Genomic DNA, 22,748 nt, shown 5'->3' with positions numbered 1-22,748 from the left:
CAAAGCAGGCTTCACTATTGGCGTGTGAATGTCTCCGAATTTCTAGAATCCGTCCTGATCTGTAGAGACTTCGGTGTAATAAACTTTAACTATACAAGCAAGTTCTGGGTCTACGGAGATTCTTCCTTCAGCATCAACTTCACCATCACCGACCTCTCGGCTGCCCAAAATATACGATACACATCTTAATCTAGGAGCTTTGAATCCAGATTTAAGATGTTGGGAAAATAAAGATGGTGATTTAAGGTATCAGCAGCACTATTGTTTAGTTTTTGTTCTTTACATTTTAAATGGAAATAACAGATAAAGTTGATACTCACCACTGTGTTGAGGCTGTCATAGAAAATCAATGTAGCTGATTTCAACACCTGGAAATCAGGACCTAGGACACTGGGACGCGTTGACATCGATTGGTTTGCTGACGGGTGTGCATCTGACCTTGTTGTGATGTCTCTTTCAGCTATTGAATTTACTAACTGAATAAAGTGCATTGGGTAAAAACTCGTATTTTTAAACTTCAGCTCAAGCTTCAGCTACTTATTATTAATACGCAAATAGAGCTAATGTTATACACCAACATGCTATTATCAATGTGAGCATCTTAGCAAACTGATTCGAGCATTTAAGCAGCTGAAGTCACAGTTGTGCTTATGTGCATTCTGTCTGCTTCTTTCTATTTTGATCTTTCTATGTCGATTTTCTCAATGATTTTTCTTACATTAATCTGTAAAGCACTCTAATTTGTATCTTTCCTAAAATATCACGGACCGTAGTCAGTACTTTTAGAGGGTTAGTTGAGGGTGCATCTAATCGTGCAACTGACCGGTCAGCATGTCGGGCACCAGGCTGAGCCTCGGGCCCTGACTTGTGTTCAGGTTTGCCAGAGGTTCTTTGATGCTGCACCAAACAGACACGGACCCCTCACCACCGGGCCTGCTGTCAGACAGGACACCGGGATGCACTCAGTAATCCGCACCACAGAGACTACAGTAAATACACAGGCCAATGTATGTTATCGCTCAAATAAGTGTGCCATGTCAACATCGTTCTGAAATGAGAACACAGACAGTTCATATACACTGTGTGGAAAAAAAAGCAGAGATGGATCCACGAGTCTGATTGATGTGATGTTTTATTTATGCCTGATGGGAAAATCTCTCTCCAGGGATGAAACTGCAGGTCACTGTATGTTCTTCTTTGCAGAAAAACCTTCCAAGATCAGGGGGTTGTGTTTTTTTTAAGATTGGAGCATTCGAGTAAAATTACCTCCTAAGGATCAAGAGAATAAGATCATAATATTTAATGAATAAAGATACAATTCAATAAGGAACAAAGTAACTTCACCAGAGTAAAGGAGAACAAATTTTGAAAAGGCAGGACTCAAACTCTTGATTCACAGGATTTAACCAGCGATAGCACTGCGGTCGACTGCTTCCAAACTCCAAATTTCCTCCTCCATTACAGAGGCAACAATCTTACAAGAGTGTGTGGTTCTATCTTTAGAATAAAACTCAGTTTCTATCACGATCTTTTCAAAGTCCTGACACTTAGGATAATGTGCTGCTGATGTGTCAAAATAACGTATTTGGTTATTTGTGAAAAACACTAATATGTTGTGAACAAGATGCTCTTCATTCCTCATTTCCACACAGCCGAAGGACTGATTTCCCCCCACATGAAATGACGCATAGCCTAAAATAATAACTTTATTCTGTTAATGTTACTGCTGCATTCTTATACAATTACAACTGTACCCTCTAAGTGGCCTCAATACAGATTTTGCTTTGCACATTAAAGACCAAAAATTAGAAGCATCTCTTTGTTTGCTGGTCTGTCTGTCTCCTCCTTCTGGATAAGTTGACAAATGTAGACAACCTGGCTTTCAGACCCAGTGAAACTTTTCACTGCCACATCTGATAAAAAGGTCACATCTTAATATCAATGGGGTATTTATTTTTTGCCTTGGCAGTGTAAACTGACATATGACACAGCAGAATCCTCTGCAGAAGAAGGAGCTGTACGTACAGTGCCTCTCCGTCCGCTCAGTCACATGTTGGGCTGCTCGTGCTTCACTGTAGCTGCTGCTTCTTAAGCCACAGCTGCCTGAGGCAAATTCAGGCTTCTTTTCTTCATTTTAGGAAATATCGGAATGCAGTAAAATAGATGAGGTGATGGTGGAGTACACAAGGCTGTGATATAATATTTAAGATGGTGTGCTGAAAATCATGATGGATTATATTTTCCTTTCGATTACATTGATGGGGATCTTGTATTTGATTTATAAACCGGAGTATGTCTTGGCATATATATATCGACTGAGTATGTTGTGCGTTTGAGCGCGTGCACATGTCCCATATTGAGGCTGCTGTCTGTGGATGTTATGTCCATGTGTGTTTATATTTGCTTTCTGGTATTTTGTGTGCATGTTTAGATGTTCTTCTCTATTTTTGCTTGCACAAGTGTCACAGACACATGGTTTGTGGGTGTTTGGCAGATGCTCCTGACTAGCTTACCATTTGTGACTGTTCTCACATGGGTTGAAGATCTGTAGTAAGGGCAACTCACAGTATTTTTCACATTTCCAGGTGGCTGCGGGCTCGGGGGGGGGGGGCCTCGTGGTCCTGTAAAACGTGTGGCACGGTGAAAGGAGGAGGTGGTGTGCAGAAAATAAGGTGCTGAGATGGTGAAGTGCTGCTCATGGCCTGTTTCTCCAAGAATCAATAAGTTACAGTTCTTTTATACTAATTTCTGTGCTCCACATCTAAAGCTTAAAGTTAACTGGTTCCAAATTTTTTCTGCGCAAGCAATGACTTCATTACGTGGTATGACACATAGCAACAACGTCAGCCTGTGGAAAATACAGCAGTCAGTTTTACACTATTTAAACTTTAAGATACATAAACCTATTGAATGATCACCTTTAAAATTTAGAAATAAACTTTTTCCCCCCACATTGTGCTATGATGTTCGGCTCTCAAGTTTGCACTTGCAAGTTTGCACTTAGTTTTACAGAGCTATTGCAACTATGGAGCTGTTCAGTCTTGTAGTTTAGACTTCAGGAAGTTGTTGTTTCCATAATTTGGTTTCACAGTTTATTTTTAGATTTAAAGATATAATGTGTTGATTATTGAACTTTAGTTGTGTTGCCAGGCAGATTTTAAAGCTGTTTGTCGGTCCTGGGCCTGCCTTTTCTTCCAATCACTATGCTATGCTTCCAATCACTATGCTATGCTAAGCTAGTAGCTGCTGGCTGTTAGACCCACAATCACTGGACTGACATAACAGTGAAGTTTTGCTTTAACCATAACACACTATTCACCCTATCACTATAATTTTAACATCGATGCCACCAAGAAAAATGCATTATCAGGATCAGGATGGACAACAAATAGGCCGACATAGGCTGTGTAGACAGCATTTATACCACCTTGCTTTATTATATACTCGGGTCAGACAGAAATTTCAGCTGTAGGTGTAACAGGTTCAAGGAGACCTTTGCTAAAGAACTACAAGCTGTGATTCAGCTTGAGAACAGCCGTATTTATTGTGCGCTCAAGGTCAAATTTTAAAGTCAGTAACCTTGATCCCTGCACACATGTGCTCACTGGACGAGGAAGCACAGCACAATGAGACAATCGCAGCAGGTGAAATATGGCGTCAAGCCTCATGAATCTGCTCTTTCAGTTTATCCTCCATCGTAAAAGATTGAGTCGCCACGTGGAAATTTAGAAGCAGGTGCCGAAACACTCAGTGTATAGCATAGCAAGAGACACAAGACTCCAAAAAGACTGTTCCCTCCTCAACAGTGTATGTAGGGGGGGGGGGGGGGGGGGGGCACTGATATTATAAAGTGGAGCCAAGACTCCAATCATTTAACTTTGAGGGAGATCAGGTGAAGTGTGTGTCATATGTTTTGAGAGAGGGAGAGAAAGGGGAAACTATGGGGGTAAATCTCGTTGAATTACTACAGAGGGGCAGTTCACCCTTGAGGGATCTCAGGTCGTCCTTGTGAGAGGCTCGCCATCACACACACACACATACCCACATACACACACAGACACACAAACACAGAGACACACACACACACACACACCACTCTCCCCCCTCCTCCTGCATCCCTGTCTCCTCCCCTTTCCAACAAAAAAAAATATCCCTCCTCTACATTGCACCCTCCCAGCCCACCACCACATCACCACCCCTCCCCTCCGCACCCCTCCCCTCAGCTTGCAGAAGATCGCCGTAATTGGTCGCTGCTGCCGGGACTGAGCGACTGCGCTCCGGCGTGCGGGTTGGCGCATCCTATCGCGTCCGGCGGGAAGATGCGCAAGACCTCTGCGTGAAAAGTGGAAGGGAAAAGGTGAAAGACAAGAACACAACATCCCCCCCCCCCCCCCACCCCCCCCCCCCCCACCTTCCCCTGACATCATATTGTACCTGCATTTTTGAGCTGGGGGTGCGCCGAAATGCAGCCACTACCTCTGCGGCTGCTGCGCTGTGTGCGTGTTTAACCGTGGAGGACCCCCCCCCCCCTCACCACCACCAGCTCTCTCTCTCTCTCTCTCTCTCTCTCTCTCTCTCTCTCTCTCTCTCTCTCTCCCCCCTCTCTCTTCCTCACCCCCTCTCCTCCCGCTCTCCTCCGCCCGCTGTAATATTTATGACAAAACGGAGGCAAATTATTCTGGTCACGTTTTTGGCTGACAGTCGGCTGTCCCGGAGAGCGCTCAAGTGAAGCAAGGTCCGGAGCTGGAGACATAGCGCAGCGCAGCGCACCGACACCTGCAGCAGGGATGTATAACGGGGATTCCCACTCCGCAAACTGGTAAGTTCCAACACTCCGACTGCTGCACTTCTCATGACACTCATTTGAAGCATTTCAAGAACAAAAAATGGTGTTTTTAACGATAAAAACAGTGGTGGTTTGTATTTGGAGCCAACTGGACTTAGGGGTTTCAGTTAAATGAAATGGATGCTGGTCTGTCCATCGGTGGGACAAGATCAGTCCCCTGTTTGGATTCCCGAGACGACAGTAATAAAACATCACCTAGCATCCGCACTTGATCGCAGCCTCCTGTGTTGTCACGGGCTCATTTCAGTCGCTTGTTTGCATTGATGAAGATGATGAAGTGGCTGATCTGGTATGGGACACACATCCTTGGATCATACTTAGCTTGTTGCAGCAGCAACAGACGACACTTGGACCAGAGAGGGGAAGAAACCCGATGTGAAACAGCGCATATGAAGCAGGGACACTCTGCCTGCAGTGTTGTATTATTTGGTCATGTTCCAGGGAGCCACAGTGATTGTTGATGTGCCTCAGTCACATGGATGCGCAAGGCTTGACGCGTAGCGGTCCGCTTGCATGGTCTAGAAGAGCTCAGGCTCAGCGCAGCAACGAAACACTTCACATTTATTGTTTTAATCAAGTAATATTATTCCACATGTAGTGCACTTGATTTGTTGCTGTTGAACTGCCATCACCTCATGAGACCTATCGGTCTGAGGGACCGTTTATCTGAGCTTCTCTGCGCTTACTTAAAACCCTCCATCATAAAAAAAAGAGAGGGAGAAACGGTGTCATTCAAATACAACCGTTTTTACAGCTCGACAGATTATTAGCATTTTCCTCGCCTAACTTCAGCTTTTATGTAAATCTCAAATCTGAAATATGATAAGTGTCACTGTGCAGCACAGAATTCCTAATGCTCTCTTTTTACCTCAAGTTTCCTCCTGTGCATAAATCCATCTACAAATACTACTATAAATGTCCTTATGTAATCTATAGCCTCCTCTCCTCACTTGTGTGAATATGGAGCAGGGAGGGAGATTGTTGTGAACACTTGTTCATGAGACGTGAAATGGGAACATGTTTGGTCGGAGGGTGGAAGTAAGGCTCTCTGTGGCGGGTTTCTTACGGCTGCAGAGCAAGGTTACTGCTCCCATTGATTTCATGTCAAACTGCTCCTTGTTTGCATAAGTTGATAAACAGTGATGGATCAGTGGACAAATCAAATTGTTTGCCTTCTTAATGTGATTTGTTTTATTTAAGGTTGTAACCGTTTTTTTTCTCCATCAAAGACTTATCTTTTGTCCTTAACCCGAACCCGTGCTATGCCTAGTGCAGTGTTCAGAACCTTCAGAACGTAGTCTTTGAAATATTTAAACACTAAACTAGTTTTGATTGTAACAAGTTAGAGAAAAAGCTAAATTAAATGTTGATAAGGCTGCTTTAACATGTAATAATATTACACAGCAATGCAAACAAATTTGAACAAAAAGTGAGTATTTATACAAAACATTTTTGTTCTTTTCTTGACAGTCTCCTCAATCTTGACATTAATAGCCTAGATGAGAGCTTTTCATTTCCCCATAAATTTTATGATGAGTATAAACATGCAGAATATTAAAACCTAATAGTAAAGGCTCTGTGTGGTTTCCTGCTTGTGGCCTTTTAAAAAAACAGACCTGCAGGTGTATCATTCTCATTTCCACGTAAAAATCCCTGCTATTCGAATCTCAAAGGGACACTTATTTTTCAACGTTATTCGGTGACAGACCGTGTGTTTGCTTCTCATATGGGTCACTGTGTGTTTGTGTCTGTGCATGTATTTATAGAGAAGCTTTGATGCTGCTCGTGGGGGAAATATTCCACCACACGTGTCACTCTCTGGTTTTAGGTGCCACAGCGTTGTACTGCAGCGTGGTGTCCAAAGGAGAGCTGTACCTCTGTCTGACGTGGCGATTGATTGAAAGTTATGTTTACCTTTTATATAACATACCTGAAGAGGAGATGGTCAGAGTCCTGTTTTGGGTTCTTACAGGGAAACAACAGTGTGGGAAAAACACACCCAATTTATTTTGAGGTTCCTTTTTGGTCAGCATTTGTGTTTCAAGTGTTATTTTAGATAAATGACCAAAAATGGCTTTAGATATTGCAATTGGTTCACACTGAATATGAAACATGGCACAGCTATTACTATTACCACAATTTTTGTTTAGTTTTATTTGATATAGCATTAAACCGTTTTTTAAATTTTTTTTTAAAGCTGTTATGTACATTGTTCTAAAATGTAGTCTGAGACTAACAAAATCTAACTGTTAGTAAAAAGAAATAATGATTACACCATATTTACTTCTGCAAAAAGCCTTAAACTGTGTGCTTATATTTGTATTTTCGAATATTAGAACAGTGTTTTTGAGCTGAATGGACATCTTTTCTTTAATCAACCAACCTGACCAAAGCCAGACAACTCACTAACCTTTGCTTGACTATAAACTTGCACATGTCCTTGTATAGAACTACAAATACAGAACAACAAGTACAGAGCAAGTACGAAGACATTTTTATTACTGATGGCTGAGATTGCTTGTCCTCCTTTCCAGTGCACTCGCAACCGCTGGTGTGAAATTAAAAGCCTGCTACACTTAATCCTCTTACCAAATATAGTAAATAACGTTGCTTGAAGTGTGTGAGTGCACGGAAACGGAGCAGAGGCGGAGACGATCTCAGCACTGTCATTGGACCAAAGCAGGGTAGATAGTTGGGGAGAAAGCAAATAGAGAGATGAGATGGAACAATAAATCATTAGAGAGTGCAGAGAGGAATGACAACGTGAGAAAGTCTGTAAGAGCAAGGAGACAGATGCCCCACGAAGGAGCGGACCAATATGTGAAGACTTAACAGACTCAGTGTGGCCACCCATCTGCAGACCAGGGATACAGCACAGATTTGAACAGAATCACATAAATATATGAATGCTGCAGAGGCACCGGCTTTTTTGCTAGACGCTAACATACATAATGTTTATGTGTAAATCACAACAGATCAGGATTATTCTTTGTCATTTGCTGGGTAACGTGAATAAAACTTTAATACAAAATGGGTGAACACGATTTGTGACTGAGCCACGTCGGGTAAATTGTTATTGGCAATGGTGGTGAAGACAACATCTCCCATGATCCCACGCTGTATAACGATATCATCAAACTAGTTTTTTTGTGATTGAGACACCCCCTCATTTACTTTGCCTCCTTGTGGTTTTGTTATGAAACCTCTATTGTAATAAGTCTGAATCAGGTTTGGCTGCTTGTTTGTGTGTGTTGTTGTTCCCCTCCCTCAGGTAAGACTTCTGTGCATCATCATGGTGCGATAGTACAGTTGCCCCTTGGCCAAAGAAATGTCTGCTGGAGATAAATGGCATTAATTGAGCTCTAATTGCCTGCTGAAGTGAAATAGCTTCATCGTATTAACCTGAAGCAGTGAGCCTCAAGTCTTTCTTTGTCTAATAATCCTTCACATCCTCTTAATCTGTTATTTCTATTCTTCAGGTCTATTTTCTGACCTCATCCGCTCTCTACTTCAGACTACTGTAGAATATGATATGTTGCTTCAGAGAGAGATCTCTCTCTGCAGACACTGATCTGCTAAAGCACAGCTTGGCATCAAACGTGTGCAAGATTATCCTGATTAGCATTCAGATGCTTTTTAAATCATTGTCTTGGGTTTCTCATGGTTTCACTGGGATGCCTTGTGAAAGGCACCCTTTGGACATTTTTTGTTCACTATAGGTGCAATGGTGTCGTTTAGTGTTGGGTTTGTTCAAGCGTCTGTTCGAATCCTTGTACACAGCTCAAAAAATCAAGGGAACACTTAAACGTCACAGTGTAACACCAAGTCAGTTAAACATCAGGGATATAAATCTCTCCATTTACAAAGGACAGGTGATGAATGAAATGAAAGTGAAGAAAGACAAATGAAAGTTACAACAGGTGCAATGAACAGGTGGAAGCAAGACAGACCCCCGAAAAGGGAATATTTTTGAATGTGGTGTCAACAAACAATTATTGTGTCCTTATCTTTCCTGACTGATTCTAATTATGCTACTGTACTGGTCACTACTGGTAGCATGAGGCTGTACCTGCACTGCTATCAGGTTGCACAGTTAGTCCAGCTCCTCCAGGATGGCACATCCATATGTGCGGATGCAAGATGGTTAGCCAAGCACAGTTTAAAGAGCATGGAGGAGACACCAGGAGACTGGCCGTTACACAAGTAGAGCTGTACAATGCCGTGGAAGGCCATGAACCCAGCAGCAAGATAGGTATCTGGTCCTTTGTGCAAGGAGGAACAGAAGGAACACTGCCATGGCACAACAAAATGACCTCCAGCAGGCTACTGGTGACCAAACCGTCAGAAACGGACCCCATGAGGGTCACATGAGGGCCTGAAGTCCTCTAGTGTGACCTGTGCTCACAGCCCAGCACTCTGTAGCTCGATTGCCTTTCGCCAGAGAACACTAGAGTTTGCAGGTCCACCACTGACGCCCCTTCCTCTTCACAGATGAGTGCAGGTTCACACTGAACACATGTGGATCGTGGTGAACGTTATGCTGCTTGTATTATCATCCAGCATAACAATGGTCTTGGTTTGGCGTAGGTCTGAAGGGGGTATATCCTTAGAGGGTCACACAGACCTCCATGTCATAGCCAAATGCTGTTTGGTACTGGGATGAAATCCTCAGAGTGATTGTCACACCTTAAGCGGGTACAGTCGGCGCTGGGGAACCCAGATGGGGCCAGAGCGTTTAGGCAGTTCCTGGATGACGTTAATGATGGCATCGCGTTGCTGCAATAAAAGGAGCAAGGGTTGAGGCTTTTTTCCTTCTTAAATCGGCAACCGAGTAGCTGTTGATTTTGGTTCTTTATCAACAAGGTAGCATTGAATCGATCACAGACCCCAGTTGACTTGACTACTTATTTACAACACTATACAACCCAATACAAATTGACATGTTTGTGCAGCACAAATCTTACCTTAGTTTGTCGATTGCATTGGGACGATTAAGTCCTGCTGACAACCGCTGTTGAAAGAGAGACGTTGCTAATCATAACCAATCACTCCAGAACTCATAAAGAGTATAGGAGAAATTACTGGTATAATAGACCCATAATGAACGCTGTTATATCTCTCCATTTTATCCTCTTATATTGTCTCAGCCTCTTTAATAGTAATCATAGCTGTTCTTTTCAGTGGGGCCAGTGAACAGGCGGCTGATTTACTTAGTTTTACTTAATTTCGCTAGCTTTCGCCCATGATTTTGATTTCCTCTTGTTTTTAAGGACTGGGAATTGCGTGGCAGCCTTAATTAGTGCTTATGATGGGTGGCACTTGTAATAGCAAAATTACAGGCTTGGGACGTCATCGCTGGATGGAGGATACAGATGGGTGTCTTTAATGAATGGGGAAGCTAAATGAAATCCATCGAACGCGCTGTCAGGTGGTAATGATGCCTCACACCCAGTGGACCAGAGCAATCCAGAGACCACGGTCTTCTCTCAATAGAGCTGTTCCTATGGATTATAGGCTGTGATAATCAACCTGCATACCCAAAGCTTCCTTATTGATGTTCAGGTGGCATCCTGTCAGATTTGAGTGATATAAAGGGACAGTGAGATGGTTAATTTTACCTCTGATGTGGTGACACCGATCTGTGGGAGGCTACCTGCAGTGTTGCATCAGTACAACACTCAAAACCATAGAATAGTTTATATGTTCAGTGTAAAAGCGGGGACCCATGTGTTTGAAGATGGATGGTGCAGGGGGGAGACGAGGCGGCGCAACAGGGACTATTCAAAAGAGAGATGGATCGAGGTAGTAAGCAGGGAACAAACATTCCCCTCCAGCAAGCGCACAACTCAGCATCCATATGCACACCCCTAAGCCTTCCTCTCATCCATCACTCCCTCACTTCACCTACCTCTCATTTTTATCCTACCTAAACCCCCTACCCCCCTCCCCCCTCTCCCACACTTGTCTCACATGCAAGTGCCGGTGGGATTCAGCAGTTTCTGAAGCACACACGATGTCATTCAACCCGGACGGCGATCCATCTTTCGCCATATCTTGCAGAGAGCACATGAGAGAGCGCGTGGGCTGCCGGTGGTTGGCTGTGTGGGTGGGTGGCAGTTACCGAAGCATTGTGGACTACATGTTGTGCTTGCGTGTCTTCAGCGAGCTGGCAGGAAATATTTCTAAAATGTGTCAAGTGTTGTTTGGCCTCAGATGAAGAGCAGGAGTTGTGTTTTTAACACATTGAGAGTTACACTCCTACCTATAACCTACACAGTAGTCAGTGAGTTGTGTATCCTTAAATTTGAAATGCTTGTGTCTTGCAGTTTTTCCTGATCAGAGACACATGAGGTTTAGGTTTGGATGTTGTTGCTCTCACTGTGCAGGTTGTGTTGTTGGCCTGTCCAGGCTCTGTTGTTGGGAGCCTGCCAGGGATGCTGCTGCCCAGCTGGTGGCTGCTCGCTGTTAGCGCTGCTGGACGAATTGAGTGGGAAAATTAAGCCTTTGATCGATTGTCTCACTGCAGACATTAGGGATACCTAAGGCGGCCGTGATTCAGTGTGCTGCATGCACCGTCATCGTCTTTGCTTTCTGTCATTTCCCCTCTTTCTCCTTCACTCCCAACCCTTCTCATCGGTCTCTCTCTCCTCTGTTTCCATTTTTTCCCTAAATGTCAACTTTAGTGTTAGTCCCACCAAATAAAAGAGCAAATGCGTCTTTCTAGTCTCACCATTTTGTACTGACATTTTACAGTTTTACAAGGGGAAGAGAAGAAACAGATGGCAATTGCTCTGTGGATAGCAGCCCAAATAAACCACAGCACAATGCAGCGACACCGACATGTGCATGTGTGGTCAGATACAATGCCATTGTGTAAACATGTTCTCTTTTTGTTATTAGAGCAACTAGAGACTGATTACTACCAAGCTTTTACTATTTCCAATCTAATTATCCAATATAATTCTAAGACAGCAGTCTTGTCACAAAGATTCAGGTTTAATCTCCTGTTTCTGCCTGATGTCGGACCTGCAATGGAAATGTGAGTGTTTGTGTACTTGTACTTACTATATATCTCCAAAAGGAACATTTTGAGCATTGACCTGGAAGACCCAACATTTAGGGAGAATGAGGAAATTTTGGGCTCTTTTCAAAGGCATGATCATATGTTAAGAAATTTGGTTCAAGGTTAGGTTTGTGTGTGTGTGTGTGTGTGTGTGTGTGTCATGTTGGGGGACTGGAATGTATTTACACACTATGAGGACCTTTCTTCCTTATGGGGACATAAAACTCTCTCTTTTAGTGTCTATTATGCAATATAAATGTAAGTTTTAGGTTTAGGTAGAGATAGATTATAGGTTAGATTAAGGCTAGTTTCAGTTTAAGTCTATGGTAAGGGTTAGACAAGTAGTAACTATGGTTAAGGTTTAAGTAAGTCTAAAGGAAGTTAATAGTATGTCCTCTGAGATATGATCGTGTGTGTGTCTGTTATTCCTTTATTAGTGCATTACCATGAAAGTCCAGTTGAAGTCTCGCTGTCATCCAAGATGCGTCTTGTTTGAAACGAAGTCTGTCTCTATCCATTAAAGGGAAGATCACAAACATCACTTCAGTGTATTTACTCATTTATGTGTCCTGTGAGAGTCGGTTCTTCAATCATCTCTTGGACTAACGTGGATGCAATAGATTCCTGTGAGAGCAAAACACACTGCAGGTTGTCGCCTTGTTATTAACTTTAAACTTGAATTTGACCTTGGCATCCACTGAGCCGCCGTATCGCTGTGTTGATTACAGTCTTTTTGCAGAATGTGTTTCACTGCACTTATCTTGGGGGTCGATGGAGACGTAACTAGTATTAGTCTCCATCCTCCACCTGCTCTGGTTTCAGCATCTGCTCGGCCAGTTGCTCTGTCTGCGTCAACCCCCCTACAGTGCTGGGCTGCATCCAGAATAAAACATTTTTCAGCCACATTACACAAAAATTACTGGACGGATTATGATGAAACTTGATGGGAGGATGTGGTTTGGATTCCTATTGAACAATGCATGGTTCAGGCATAATTAAAGGGCTGATATCCATACGTGTGTGTAATTTGGTGCAGGTTTGATTTAATTTAATGAGAGTGGTGGGCCTTAGCAGAGGTATGGACTGTACTGAGCCCAATTTTATTAGACAATATTAAATTTTTCAGTTCACAGCTTCTCCACATAATCCAATGAAAACTCTGTGCTACACCTATATTCATAATGTGTGCTACTGATGTGTGTTGATACCCTAAAACATACTTCATAAATCGGCCAAGAAAATGAAATGCTTTACATTGTCTGGTATTGAGTGATCGTCTAATGTCTGCTGTTTGTGTTTTGCAGAACTAATTTAGCCATCAGGAAAAGAAAAAAAAAAGCTAAATATATGGTCTGTCTGAAGTGTTTGCAAAATCTTAAGAGATGAGAAAAGGCTAGAAAATATAGAGAGAAACTCAAAGTCCCTGAGTGACAACTGAATCTGCTCTAGCATTTACCCTGTGATATTGTAAAAAAGGGGCCTGACAACCTGTCATCTCGTACCCAACACTTATAATAACCCTGACAACTGGGTCCAGGAGGCTCTGCAGTCTCTGATACTTTCAGTTTGCTGCTGTTGTTCCGGAGCAAAGCAAAGAAGCTACTTTAATTGAATCACCATCTGCAAAACCGGAGGATGGCCTGAAGGACTGACTTCTTGTGAAATATGCTGTGTATTGACGACTAACACTGTGTTCACACCAAGTGCATTTTTGCATCATGTTATTTGCACCAGTATCATTTGTGCTCACTGTTTTCTCCAGGAGCTGCTTCTGGATGATTTCTGGTGCTACCTGAGGCTGATCAGTGGCCAGTTTGATGACATGCAAACTCGGGGCGGTGCGTCTCAACCTTGATTGGCTTTGCTGCATCACGTCAGGCTTATCTTTTGATCAAGTTCAAATATTACAAGTCAAGCTAGTGAAGCAAATGACGAAATTTGTATTTGTATTTTTCGCATCGCGGGTGATCGAGTGTGAGTGACACAAAAATGTGTTTCATATTAACTTCCAAAGCAAAGTTGTCAGGAAATTAGGTCATTTCCTAATATAACATGTTTTGTATTTGAAGCCTTAAGCTATTTGTTCTCTGCCTCTGTCCCCTCTGCCTGACCTGTCAATCACAGGAGGCAATTTATTTTCTTCAACCTTGTGTCTGCTAATTCACTCCAACTTGGCTGCTACTGTACAATACACTGATTACAACCGAAACACCACTACAGCACTGACATGGACTTCTCAGACCTCTCAGTTACCAGGACCGTTCATTTGAATACGATCTCTCCCCTCAAATGAACCTGCGTATTTGTATTCTCCGGTGAAATACACAAAGACTCCAGGTCATTAGAAACTCTAACCAGACTTCAGCACCTTGTCTAATCCCCCTCTTCCCTCTCTCCATGTGACTCTCCCTGCCCGCAGGTCAGAGTCACAGCTGCACATATAAAGAGCTTCTGACGTTTGTCTTGACCTCAAAACAACATGCTAACACAGACGTTCTCCACTGTTTCGTCTGTGGCTCTTCTGTATCTCTCGTTGTATCTTGTTGATCACTCAGTTCTGAGTCTCCATTATCACAGGACTGATTGTGACTCATGTTTCTCGTCATGGAAGTGCATAAATGACTCTTGTTGAAAGCTATTGACTCTGCTCATTTCAAACCCTCATATAATAGAAACAAACCATGGCCTAATGGTTGATGAGACTGATCAAAGCAGTCATGTTGTAATCTGCTCATTTTACTCTTGTGAAAAGCAGGAGCTGATTATCTTTAAAAATAGAATTAAGTCTTCTGTTGTTTGCTGTGTTATACCATCCTGTTTTTATACCTCTACACTGGCCACTGCATCTTGTTTCCGCCAATTACCTTTTTGTGAACGTGATTCATTAAGAACACCTTGAGGAAATGTCCTCATTCAGTTGGACCAAAGGGTTCATTTGTGTGGTCAAAGATTCATATCACTGTGACCACAAAAATCTCTGGAGCACCTCCAGAAAATCCTTTTAACTTTGGTTCAAACATTCACTTTGAATTACAATGGAACTGATTGTCGGTCAAAGGTCAAGGTGACCTCACAAAACTCTTTTCTGCTTGAGACTTGGCACACATTTCCACTTGGACTCATAGATTAACTGATTCGATTTGGGTGATCAAGGCTTAAGGTCACAGTGGGCTCATAAAGGATATAAAGTCTGCAGCTTTTAGGTAATTTCTTAGAATTGTGATTAGTTATCACTTGGACTCAAAGATAAATGGATTAGATGTAAGTGGTAAGGGGTAAAAGCTCACAGTGACCTCATATGTGGGTGAGATTTTTTTTTTATGTAGACTTCTATGCTGCCGACATTTCCTTTATCCAAAAAAATCATCATACTTTGTGATAATGTGAACTTTGATCACATAAACAAGGAACACAATGCTGAAACTTCACCAGGTGTTAAAAGAAGGTAATTAGAATTACACTCACAACCATTTTATGTTGTTCTCAAAATGTGAGCGCAGGAACCTTTGAGAGGACAGGAAAGCAAGTGTGTTTGTGCGCTCTCTTGATTCGGGCTTGTTAAATTGGCAGATCGATGATGCCTTAAATCAATGTTCCAGCCACGTCACAAACCCTATGGAACCCATTAGTGGATTGAGATAGACCACTGTTCCACACTGTCCTGCCTGCAGGTCCTTTCCACATGACAAATGTCAGGAAAAACTGTGAAATAAAACAAAACGGAAAAGGGCAAGCCACGAGAGTGAGCGCAAAGAGCTGTGGCAGAGGAAAGGTTGACAGAAGAGGCCGGGGTCAGCACTGGCCAACAAGAACACACCTGTATCTCTTCCTCATCGACAGAATCAGGGAGGGAGCTGATTTTTCGTCTTTACTCTATAAAGAATCTCATCTTGAATCAACTTTGTGTGATTCCTTCCCAGTGCACAGGAGAGCATGCGGCAAGCCATGCATAACATGCTCTACATGCAAAGTAGTCTGTCTCAGCCTGTTTCCTGCAAAGGGGGATCAGAGTAGGAAGGAACGTAGGAGAGCAGAGGAGAAAGAAAGGGAGGACTGGAGGAGAGCCGGTCTTTCTCTACTTGCATTGTTTATGTGCCACTGTCTGCGGATCATTGATCCATTCGTCTTCATTACATCTCCTTGTAAGGACTATTAACTGCTGCCACCCTCAGTTGGGTGCCTGCGATGCTGACGTGCACTATAAGGTCTCTCTACCGGCCTAACAATGTCCCTGCCACCTCTCATCCAGGAGGTAGGACCTGGCAGTTTCATATTGCTGGTGGATAAAACAAGACAGGATTATATTATTGTGTTAATTGTCTTCACCAGGTGGGCCGTTGCAGGTAAAGGTAAATTTAAGTGCTAAAGACACATGTAATATGTCACAGCCATCTTAATAATATAGGTTGCATCTTGCATGTTTGCGTTATGCTGCGAGACTCTTTTCTGACCCATATAATGTATGTTGCATAATGATGAATCCAACATCCACCCACTCATGCTCACTAAAAGCATCTTTGTAACTGGATTCAGCACAAATATGAGCTGTAAGTGTAGCCAAGAAATAGATCCCTGTTGGTTTTGTTAAGACATCTACAGTCTCCGAGGATGGTTATCATGGTGAGCAAATGTCCCCCACGAGACAATCCTGCCATGACTTTCTCTCTGCTCTAACTGCTACCGTTGTTTATGTGAAGGGTGTTGTCGTCTAACTGCCTGAGCCCAGTGAGACATCATGGGTCATCAGCAGCAGCTTGAACTGCACCCCATGATTCCACTTGACTGCCAAGATCCCTTTCACCTCGCTGTGTCAACTCATGGCTTCCCCGCACTTGTGAAATCTGACAAGTTTGACTTGTACTTGTTGTACAGTGTTATTTTGTGTAAATATGAGACGAGTCGACTGTTAAACTGCTCGGTGTGTGTTCTCCGCCTGTCTGTCTGTCTGAGTCCTCACCATGTTCTTTCTCTGTATCTTTATTTCATAGAATCAACCTCTGATCAAACCGTAGTCCTCTGTGCTGCCGGGGCGGGAAAGGAGAGGCAGAGCATGGTCTGGGGTGCCGGCCACTGTTGCTATGTGTGAAGGAGTGCCAAGGCGCCAATGGAGACCGAAGGCTATCGTGACCTACTGGAGACCAGTGACGGCCAGGGGGTAGGCGTGCTGGATGGTGGTGGCGAGCTGGGTGTGGAGGAGGGATGGAGCTCACCCTACCCGCTGGGCTTCCAGGTGTCTTTGACCACTGTGCTGATGCTGGAGCTGGTGCTGGGCTTCAGCAGCAACCTGACAGTGCTTGTGCTCTACTGCGCTCAGTCAAACCTGGTGGATTCAGTCAGCAACCTGGTGACGGTCAACCTCCACGTGCTGGACATACTGGTCTGTGTGCTGTGTCTGCCGCTCACTGTGGCTGTGATCCTGCTGCCTGCTAACGACAGTGGAGTCGGCAACCTGGCCACGCTGTGCTGCTTTCATGAGGCCTGTGTCACGTTCACCAGCGTGGCGACAGCGGTCAATGTGTTGGTGATCAGTTTGGACCGATATGACATCTCTGTGCGTCCAGCGAGTCGTCTGCTGACCCCCCGGCGTGCTGCGCTGCTCCTGGCAGCAGTGTGGGCTGTATCTCTGGCTGTCTTCTTCCTGCCCTTCCTTGAGGGGGACTTCTTCTCTTTAACGGTAGAGGAGGGTGAGGATGAGGAACCGGAAAGGCAGAATAATGAGCCTGAATTCACCACTGGACTGACTACCCTTTTTTCCTCCCCCGCTCCCTCTGTATTACCCTCCACTCAGCCATCCCCTGCTTCACACCACCTGTCACCAGTATGGCAGAACAGGACACTGCTGTGTGTCGGAGGGCAGGGGTATTACACAGGCCTGGCAATGTATTACCACTTGTTACTCCAAGTGCCCTGCTTCTTCATCGCTGTGGTCGTCATGTTGTTCACCTACTCCAAGATCCTACAGGCCCTCAACATCCGCATCGGCTCCCACATGATGAGGGGTTCACGTAAAAAGGACTCCACCTGCAGGATACGTTGCAGAAGGCGGAAGAAGAAGGACCTGAGCCTGCCCACAGAGGTAGTGTCCTCCAACCAGAACCAGAACCTTAGCCATCCTCCTCTCATCCCTTCTCCAACACCTACACCAACATCCCCCCCGCCGCTCTCCTCCATGCCCCAAGGGATGTCTGACAGTGGAGCAACAGTCACCACAGTCAGCACTGCTGCCACCACCCCCATCGCAACCACACCGGCTTCCCTTGCTTCTCCAACCCCAGTTTTAGCTTCGGCCTCAACAGTGCAGACCCACACCACCTCACCACTGCCTGCCTCCACCATGGGAGTCCAGGCCTCAGTTTCGGCCATCATTGCTTTGAGGCGTGCAGTACGCAGACACAGGGACCGCCGGGAACGGCAACGTCGCGTCCTAAAAATGTCCCTAATCATTATATCCACCTTCCTTGGATGCTGGGCCCCTCTGTCCTTGGTCAACGTTTTGATCCTGTGTATGGGTCCCAGCGACAGCCTGGTGCGGATCCGCCTTTGCTTCCTAGCAATGGCTTATGGAACCACTATCTTTCATCCTCTGCTCTATGCTTTCACCAGGCAGAAGCTTCGCCGCGCTCTCAAAACACGGGTCAAGAAGAGGGTGGTATCCCTTCTGCAGGTGGACCCAGCTGTCAGCGGGGGGACAGTTATTCATAACTCATGGGTGGAGGGGGGAGGCAAGAGGAAGAGTCGTAAACCACGGGTAGAGGCCAGTGACGGCACTGATCGATGCCTCACAGAGGCAGTGAAGGAATGAAGCTTCAGGATGCGTGTATGTGTGTGTGTGTGTGTGTGTGTGTGTGTGTGTGTGTGTGTGTCATGTGTGTGTGTGTGTTGTATGTGTGTGTGTGTGTGTGTGTGTGTGTGTGCATTTATTTGTGTGTGTGTGTGTTTGCGTGTGTGTGTGTGAGTGTAAAAAATTGTGTGTCTCCACTTTGCTGGAGATGGATCTGGTGTCTATTCATGCACGGGTGAGAGAGAAATAAGATCCAGTTTGTTTACATAGGTCTGGACAAATCCCATGACACCTGTTTCCATGCAGATGTTGAGACAGGTGAGTCCTGAGATCCAATTAGAGGCAGCTTTCTGCTCTCAGCGACCCTCATTAGTCCACTTCCTGACTGACAAGGTGGCCACCATTTCTCCATGGCAACATTGGCCAAGAATTATGAAGAAAAACCATAACCATAGCTACTCAAAACTATAGTATGTACCTCGATTTATAGGTAAAAGGTTAGATCAAAGAAAACATATATCGCTCCTGCACTTTCTACTTGCATTTGCATGAATATATGCACAGACACACACACACATATACACGCTTCATGCACACGGATGTATAGTCAGTCATTATCTGTGAAAGCACACCTATATCTACCTGCACAGATATTCTCAGAGAGAAAAATATTGATTAAAATATATATTTCTCATTTGTTTCCTATTTTTTCATGCCTTAATTTAGTTATTAAGATATTCACCTGGTGCTGAATGTCCTGCTGTATGTTTACAACAATGCATCAGAGTGAAAGGGTTGGCACATTTTGTAATAGGCAAATTAATGGCAGGTAAATGCAGGCATTCAGATACAAAGTTTACAGGCTCACACAAAGAAAATAAGAAAACTGCAAAAAAATGACTGAAATTAAATTTCCAATAAGAAGCATATTTTAGAAGAATGTGCACAAGTTAAGGCATGTTTTTTTAATTTTTAAATATAATTTAATGGTCTTGATGGCTTAGTCGAGGATTTTTGTGTGTTTGTGTCTGAATGTTTACACTCGTGCTTGTATGCTTGTGTGTTTGCGGTAAGGTGCGGGTGCATAAATAAACAAACAAAAGAGTGTCCGTGTGTGTCCATGATAATGTGCAATAAATCGTGAGCAAAGCAATGACCCTGAGGATGTGAACTAAGAGAATGTGAACACAGAATTGTTGTTTTTTTTGTTACGCTTCAGATTGCAGACGAGAGAGGGGGGGGGGGGGGGGGGTATAAATCCTCTGATTAACAGTAGAGAACCACTGGGCAGAACGGGAAAACTAATTATGTGGAGGAACTGTAACCATGTGTATGTGACGGGCCACTGTAATATTACTGAAATTGTATCACTTCAGCTTTCACGTGGCAATCAAAGGGCAATATTTTGTGAAAAACATCGTGACAACTTCTCACTGTAGTCACTGCAGGTGAACTAGCAGAGGAATCCAATCTTGGAGAAACAACAACTGACAGGGGCCGTCCCCTCATGCCGAGTCTTGGACATGTTACACTACATCTGTATCTGTCTCTCTACTCAGGGCTTCATGTCTCATTTCCAGACATGATGGACATAAAACACTAAACCAGTCCTCAAAAAGCTGTTGTGTTATGGTTGTTACTGTAGGTAAAAGATTAATGTCAGTTTGTAGATAAAGTACACATTCAACTTTGTACGAGCTTGGAAAGCTCCTCCCTCATCCTCACCCCTTTTACACTATGAGCCGGACTGAAGACAGTAATTCTTGTGTATTCATGTACAGTTTTCAGGGATGTAAATATTGAAGTGTCTGTTTTGGTTTTAGAATTTAAATTCAAATTTTCTTTATCACAATCATCTGCCGGACAGAAAATCAGCCATTGTGATAAACTCTTGAGTGAGTTGGAAAGTTACTGTAAAGAAAAGATTCATGTAATTGTATTTGTGTTAATACTGTATGTGTGTACACTGTACTGTACATTTATGACCATGTGTATAGAGACCTATTAGTATTGTATAAGATTTATATTACGTGTTATTGTATAGGACAGAACCAGATCTGTATTAAAAATATAAGAATTGGTCTATTTCTGGTCATTGTGTCATTTCATGCACGTTTCAGGCTCAAAGTAATGGTCATTGTTTTACAAATTTGAATTCTTACTTCCAAGGAATTTTGTTTTATTAAATTTTCACTGGATTTTTTTATTAATATTAGAAAAGAATTTACTATATCATTTTAAATTAGAAAAATGTGGGTTTCTTGTTTCCATTTCACATGCTTTTAAACAAAAAGGGAATCAAAAGCAGTAGCCTGTTTCTTCTGGATTTATAAATCCAGAAGAAATTTTGGACATTGTTGTGTTTTCTATCCTGTGAGTGTGTTTCTTTAAAGTGTAACAATTACAGACTTCACAATCCAAATTATTTACAGTATTATTTTATCATTTTAAATCAACCAACCATTTTCTTAAGGCAGGGCATTTCAATTAAATGTTATCTTCATAGGGCCATATCTTTACTATTGTAGAGTGAGGGTTATATAAAGGCCTTTTACATAGCAAGGTTGAGACTTAACAATAGTAACGCAACACTTCCCACAATGAGCAGGACTTAGAGACAGTAGAAGAACCTCCCTTTCAACAGCAAGAAACCTAGAGAGCAGAACCAGACTCAGGGTGGGCGGCCATCTGCCTCGACCAGCAGATGATGTGTAATGATGTGTAAATGGGGGAATATGCCAATTTTGTCACTTTCACAAGCAGGGGCCGTTTCAGGAGGTTTTGTCATAAGCCTTCTATCAAAATTGCAGCTATTTTGGGAGGGAACTGCTGGAACTCATCCCGGTGACTTGGGATTGTCCGACATCTCTCATCCTCTGCAGCTCACTGTCCAAATGTGTGTCTCCTTTTTCCAGCTCTCACTGCTTTTCATCCTTTCTCTGATCGCTAAATTTAGAAACTCTTTCCCAGCTCCTTGCAGTTTTTAGTGCTGGCTGTATTGATCCCTCACTACGCTTCTCTGTGATGTGACAACTGTGCTAATCACCATAATAAAGATGAAACTTGTTAGTCAGGTAGCATCTGTGGAGGCAGCTCATTCCACTGATGTGAACGCTTGAATTTTTCATTTTAACTTGAGCAAATTTGTCTGCACATGAGTCGTGTGGGTGTGTGTGTGTCTTTGTCGCCTCACTGTTTTGTGCAGTGAATTGACACTGAAGACTCCTCCACGCTACTTGATAAGCTCATCAGTCTCCTTCTCTTTTTACGCCCCTGTTTCCTCCCCTGGTTCTGCCCTTCTTTATTCTACCAGTCTGCACCTTTATCATCTCTTATCCAGACTTGGGCCTTCCAGAACAAAGCCAGGAACAGCTGCAGTGTCTGAGAAGGAAGGAAAGTCACCTTGGTGGTGACAGAGGAACCACAATGTGAGACAGAGACGTAGAGAGAATAAGCGGGGGGAAATGAGAAGGGGGAGAGAGAGAGAGAGAGAGACACAGAGAGAGAGTCGCAGTATCGAGGGGAGATTAGTGGGAAACGAGGGAAGAGGATGGGAGGCACAGAATCTGGCAATGGGACATCATATGACTAATAAAGGGACAGCACTGCATCACTGCAGAAGCCCCTTAGAAAAAAGAGAGAAATGCCAGTAGTAACTTAATGCAGAATAATTTGAAAAATAGCTTTACACGAATATACCATAATAAAGAAACATCTTTGTCTACCACTGAGGCTCATGAGAGTTGTACAATGTTGCTCCTGCCTGTCATAATAGGGATATCACCCAAAAAACAACCAAGCCACATGTCAAAAAAGCCAACAAGGACATGTTTCAAGTCACTCCCTTCTTCTGTGATTTATAGATGATAATTCCACCTGTAGTGGCTCAGTAATGTAGAGAATATAAAACTATAGGCTGTCGGTGCTTTGACAGGACTTTATGTACCTGTCGGTCCCGGTTCTTGCAGAGGCCTTGGGATGTGATCTGAGTGACATGTTCTCTGAAGCTGCAACGTTTCATCAAGTCTTGTTCTAGGAGCCCTCTATAAAAATGGACA

The 22,748-nt window shown here is 43.4% G+C and overlaps 1 protein-coding gene across 1 annotated transcript; it reads left to right on the top strand.

Annotated features, from left to right (window-relative positions):
- The first annotated feature begins 4,677 nt into the window (after positions 1 to 4,677).
- Positions 4,678 to 20,770, top strand: LOC133966121 (G-protein coupled receptor 22-like). The gene is made up of 2 exons (XM_062400885.1): positions 4,678 to 4,819; positions 16,898 to 20,770. The coding sequence occupies exon 2, from the start codon at positions 17,014 to 17,016 to the stop codon at positions 18,709 to 18,711; it is 1,698 nt and encodes a 565-aa protein (XP_062256869.1). The 5' UTR covers positions 4,678 to 4,819; positions 16,898 to 17,013; the 3' UTR covers positions 18,712 to 20,770.
- The last annotated feature ends 1,978 nt before the right edge of the window (positions 20,771 to 22,748 follow it).

This window comes from Platichthys flesus, chromosome 2 (assembly GCF_949316205.1).
Source record: "Platichthys flesus chromosome 2, fPlaFle2.1, whole genome shotgun sequence".
NCBI lineage: Eukaryota > Metazoa > Chordata > Actinopteri > Pleuronectiformes > Pleuronectidae > Platichthys > Platichthys flesus.
This window is presented reverse-complemented; position numbering and strand designations above follow the sequence as displayed.

What these genes read in the sequence shown, in the direction of transcription:
- LOC133966121 (XM_062400885.1), top strand. Translation starts at nt 17,014, where the DNA reads ATGGAGACCGAAGGCTATCGTGACCTACTGGAGACCAGTGACGGCCAG.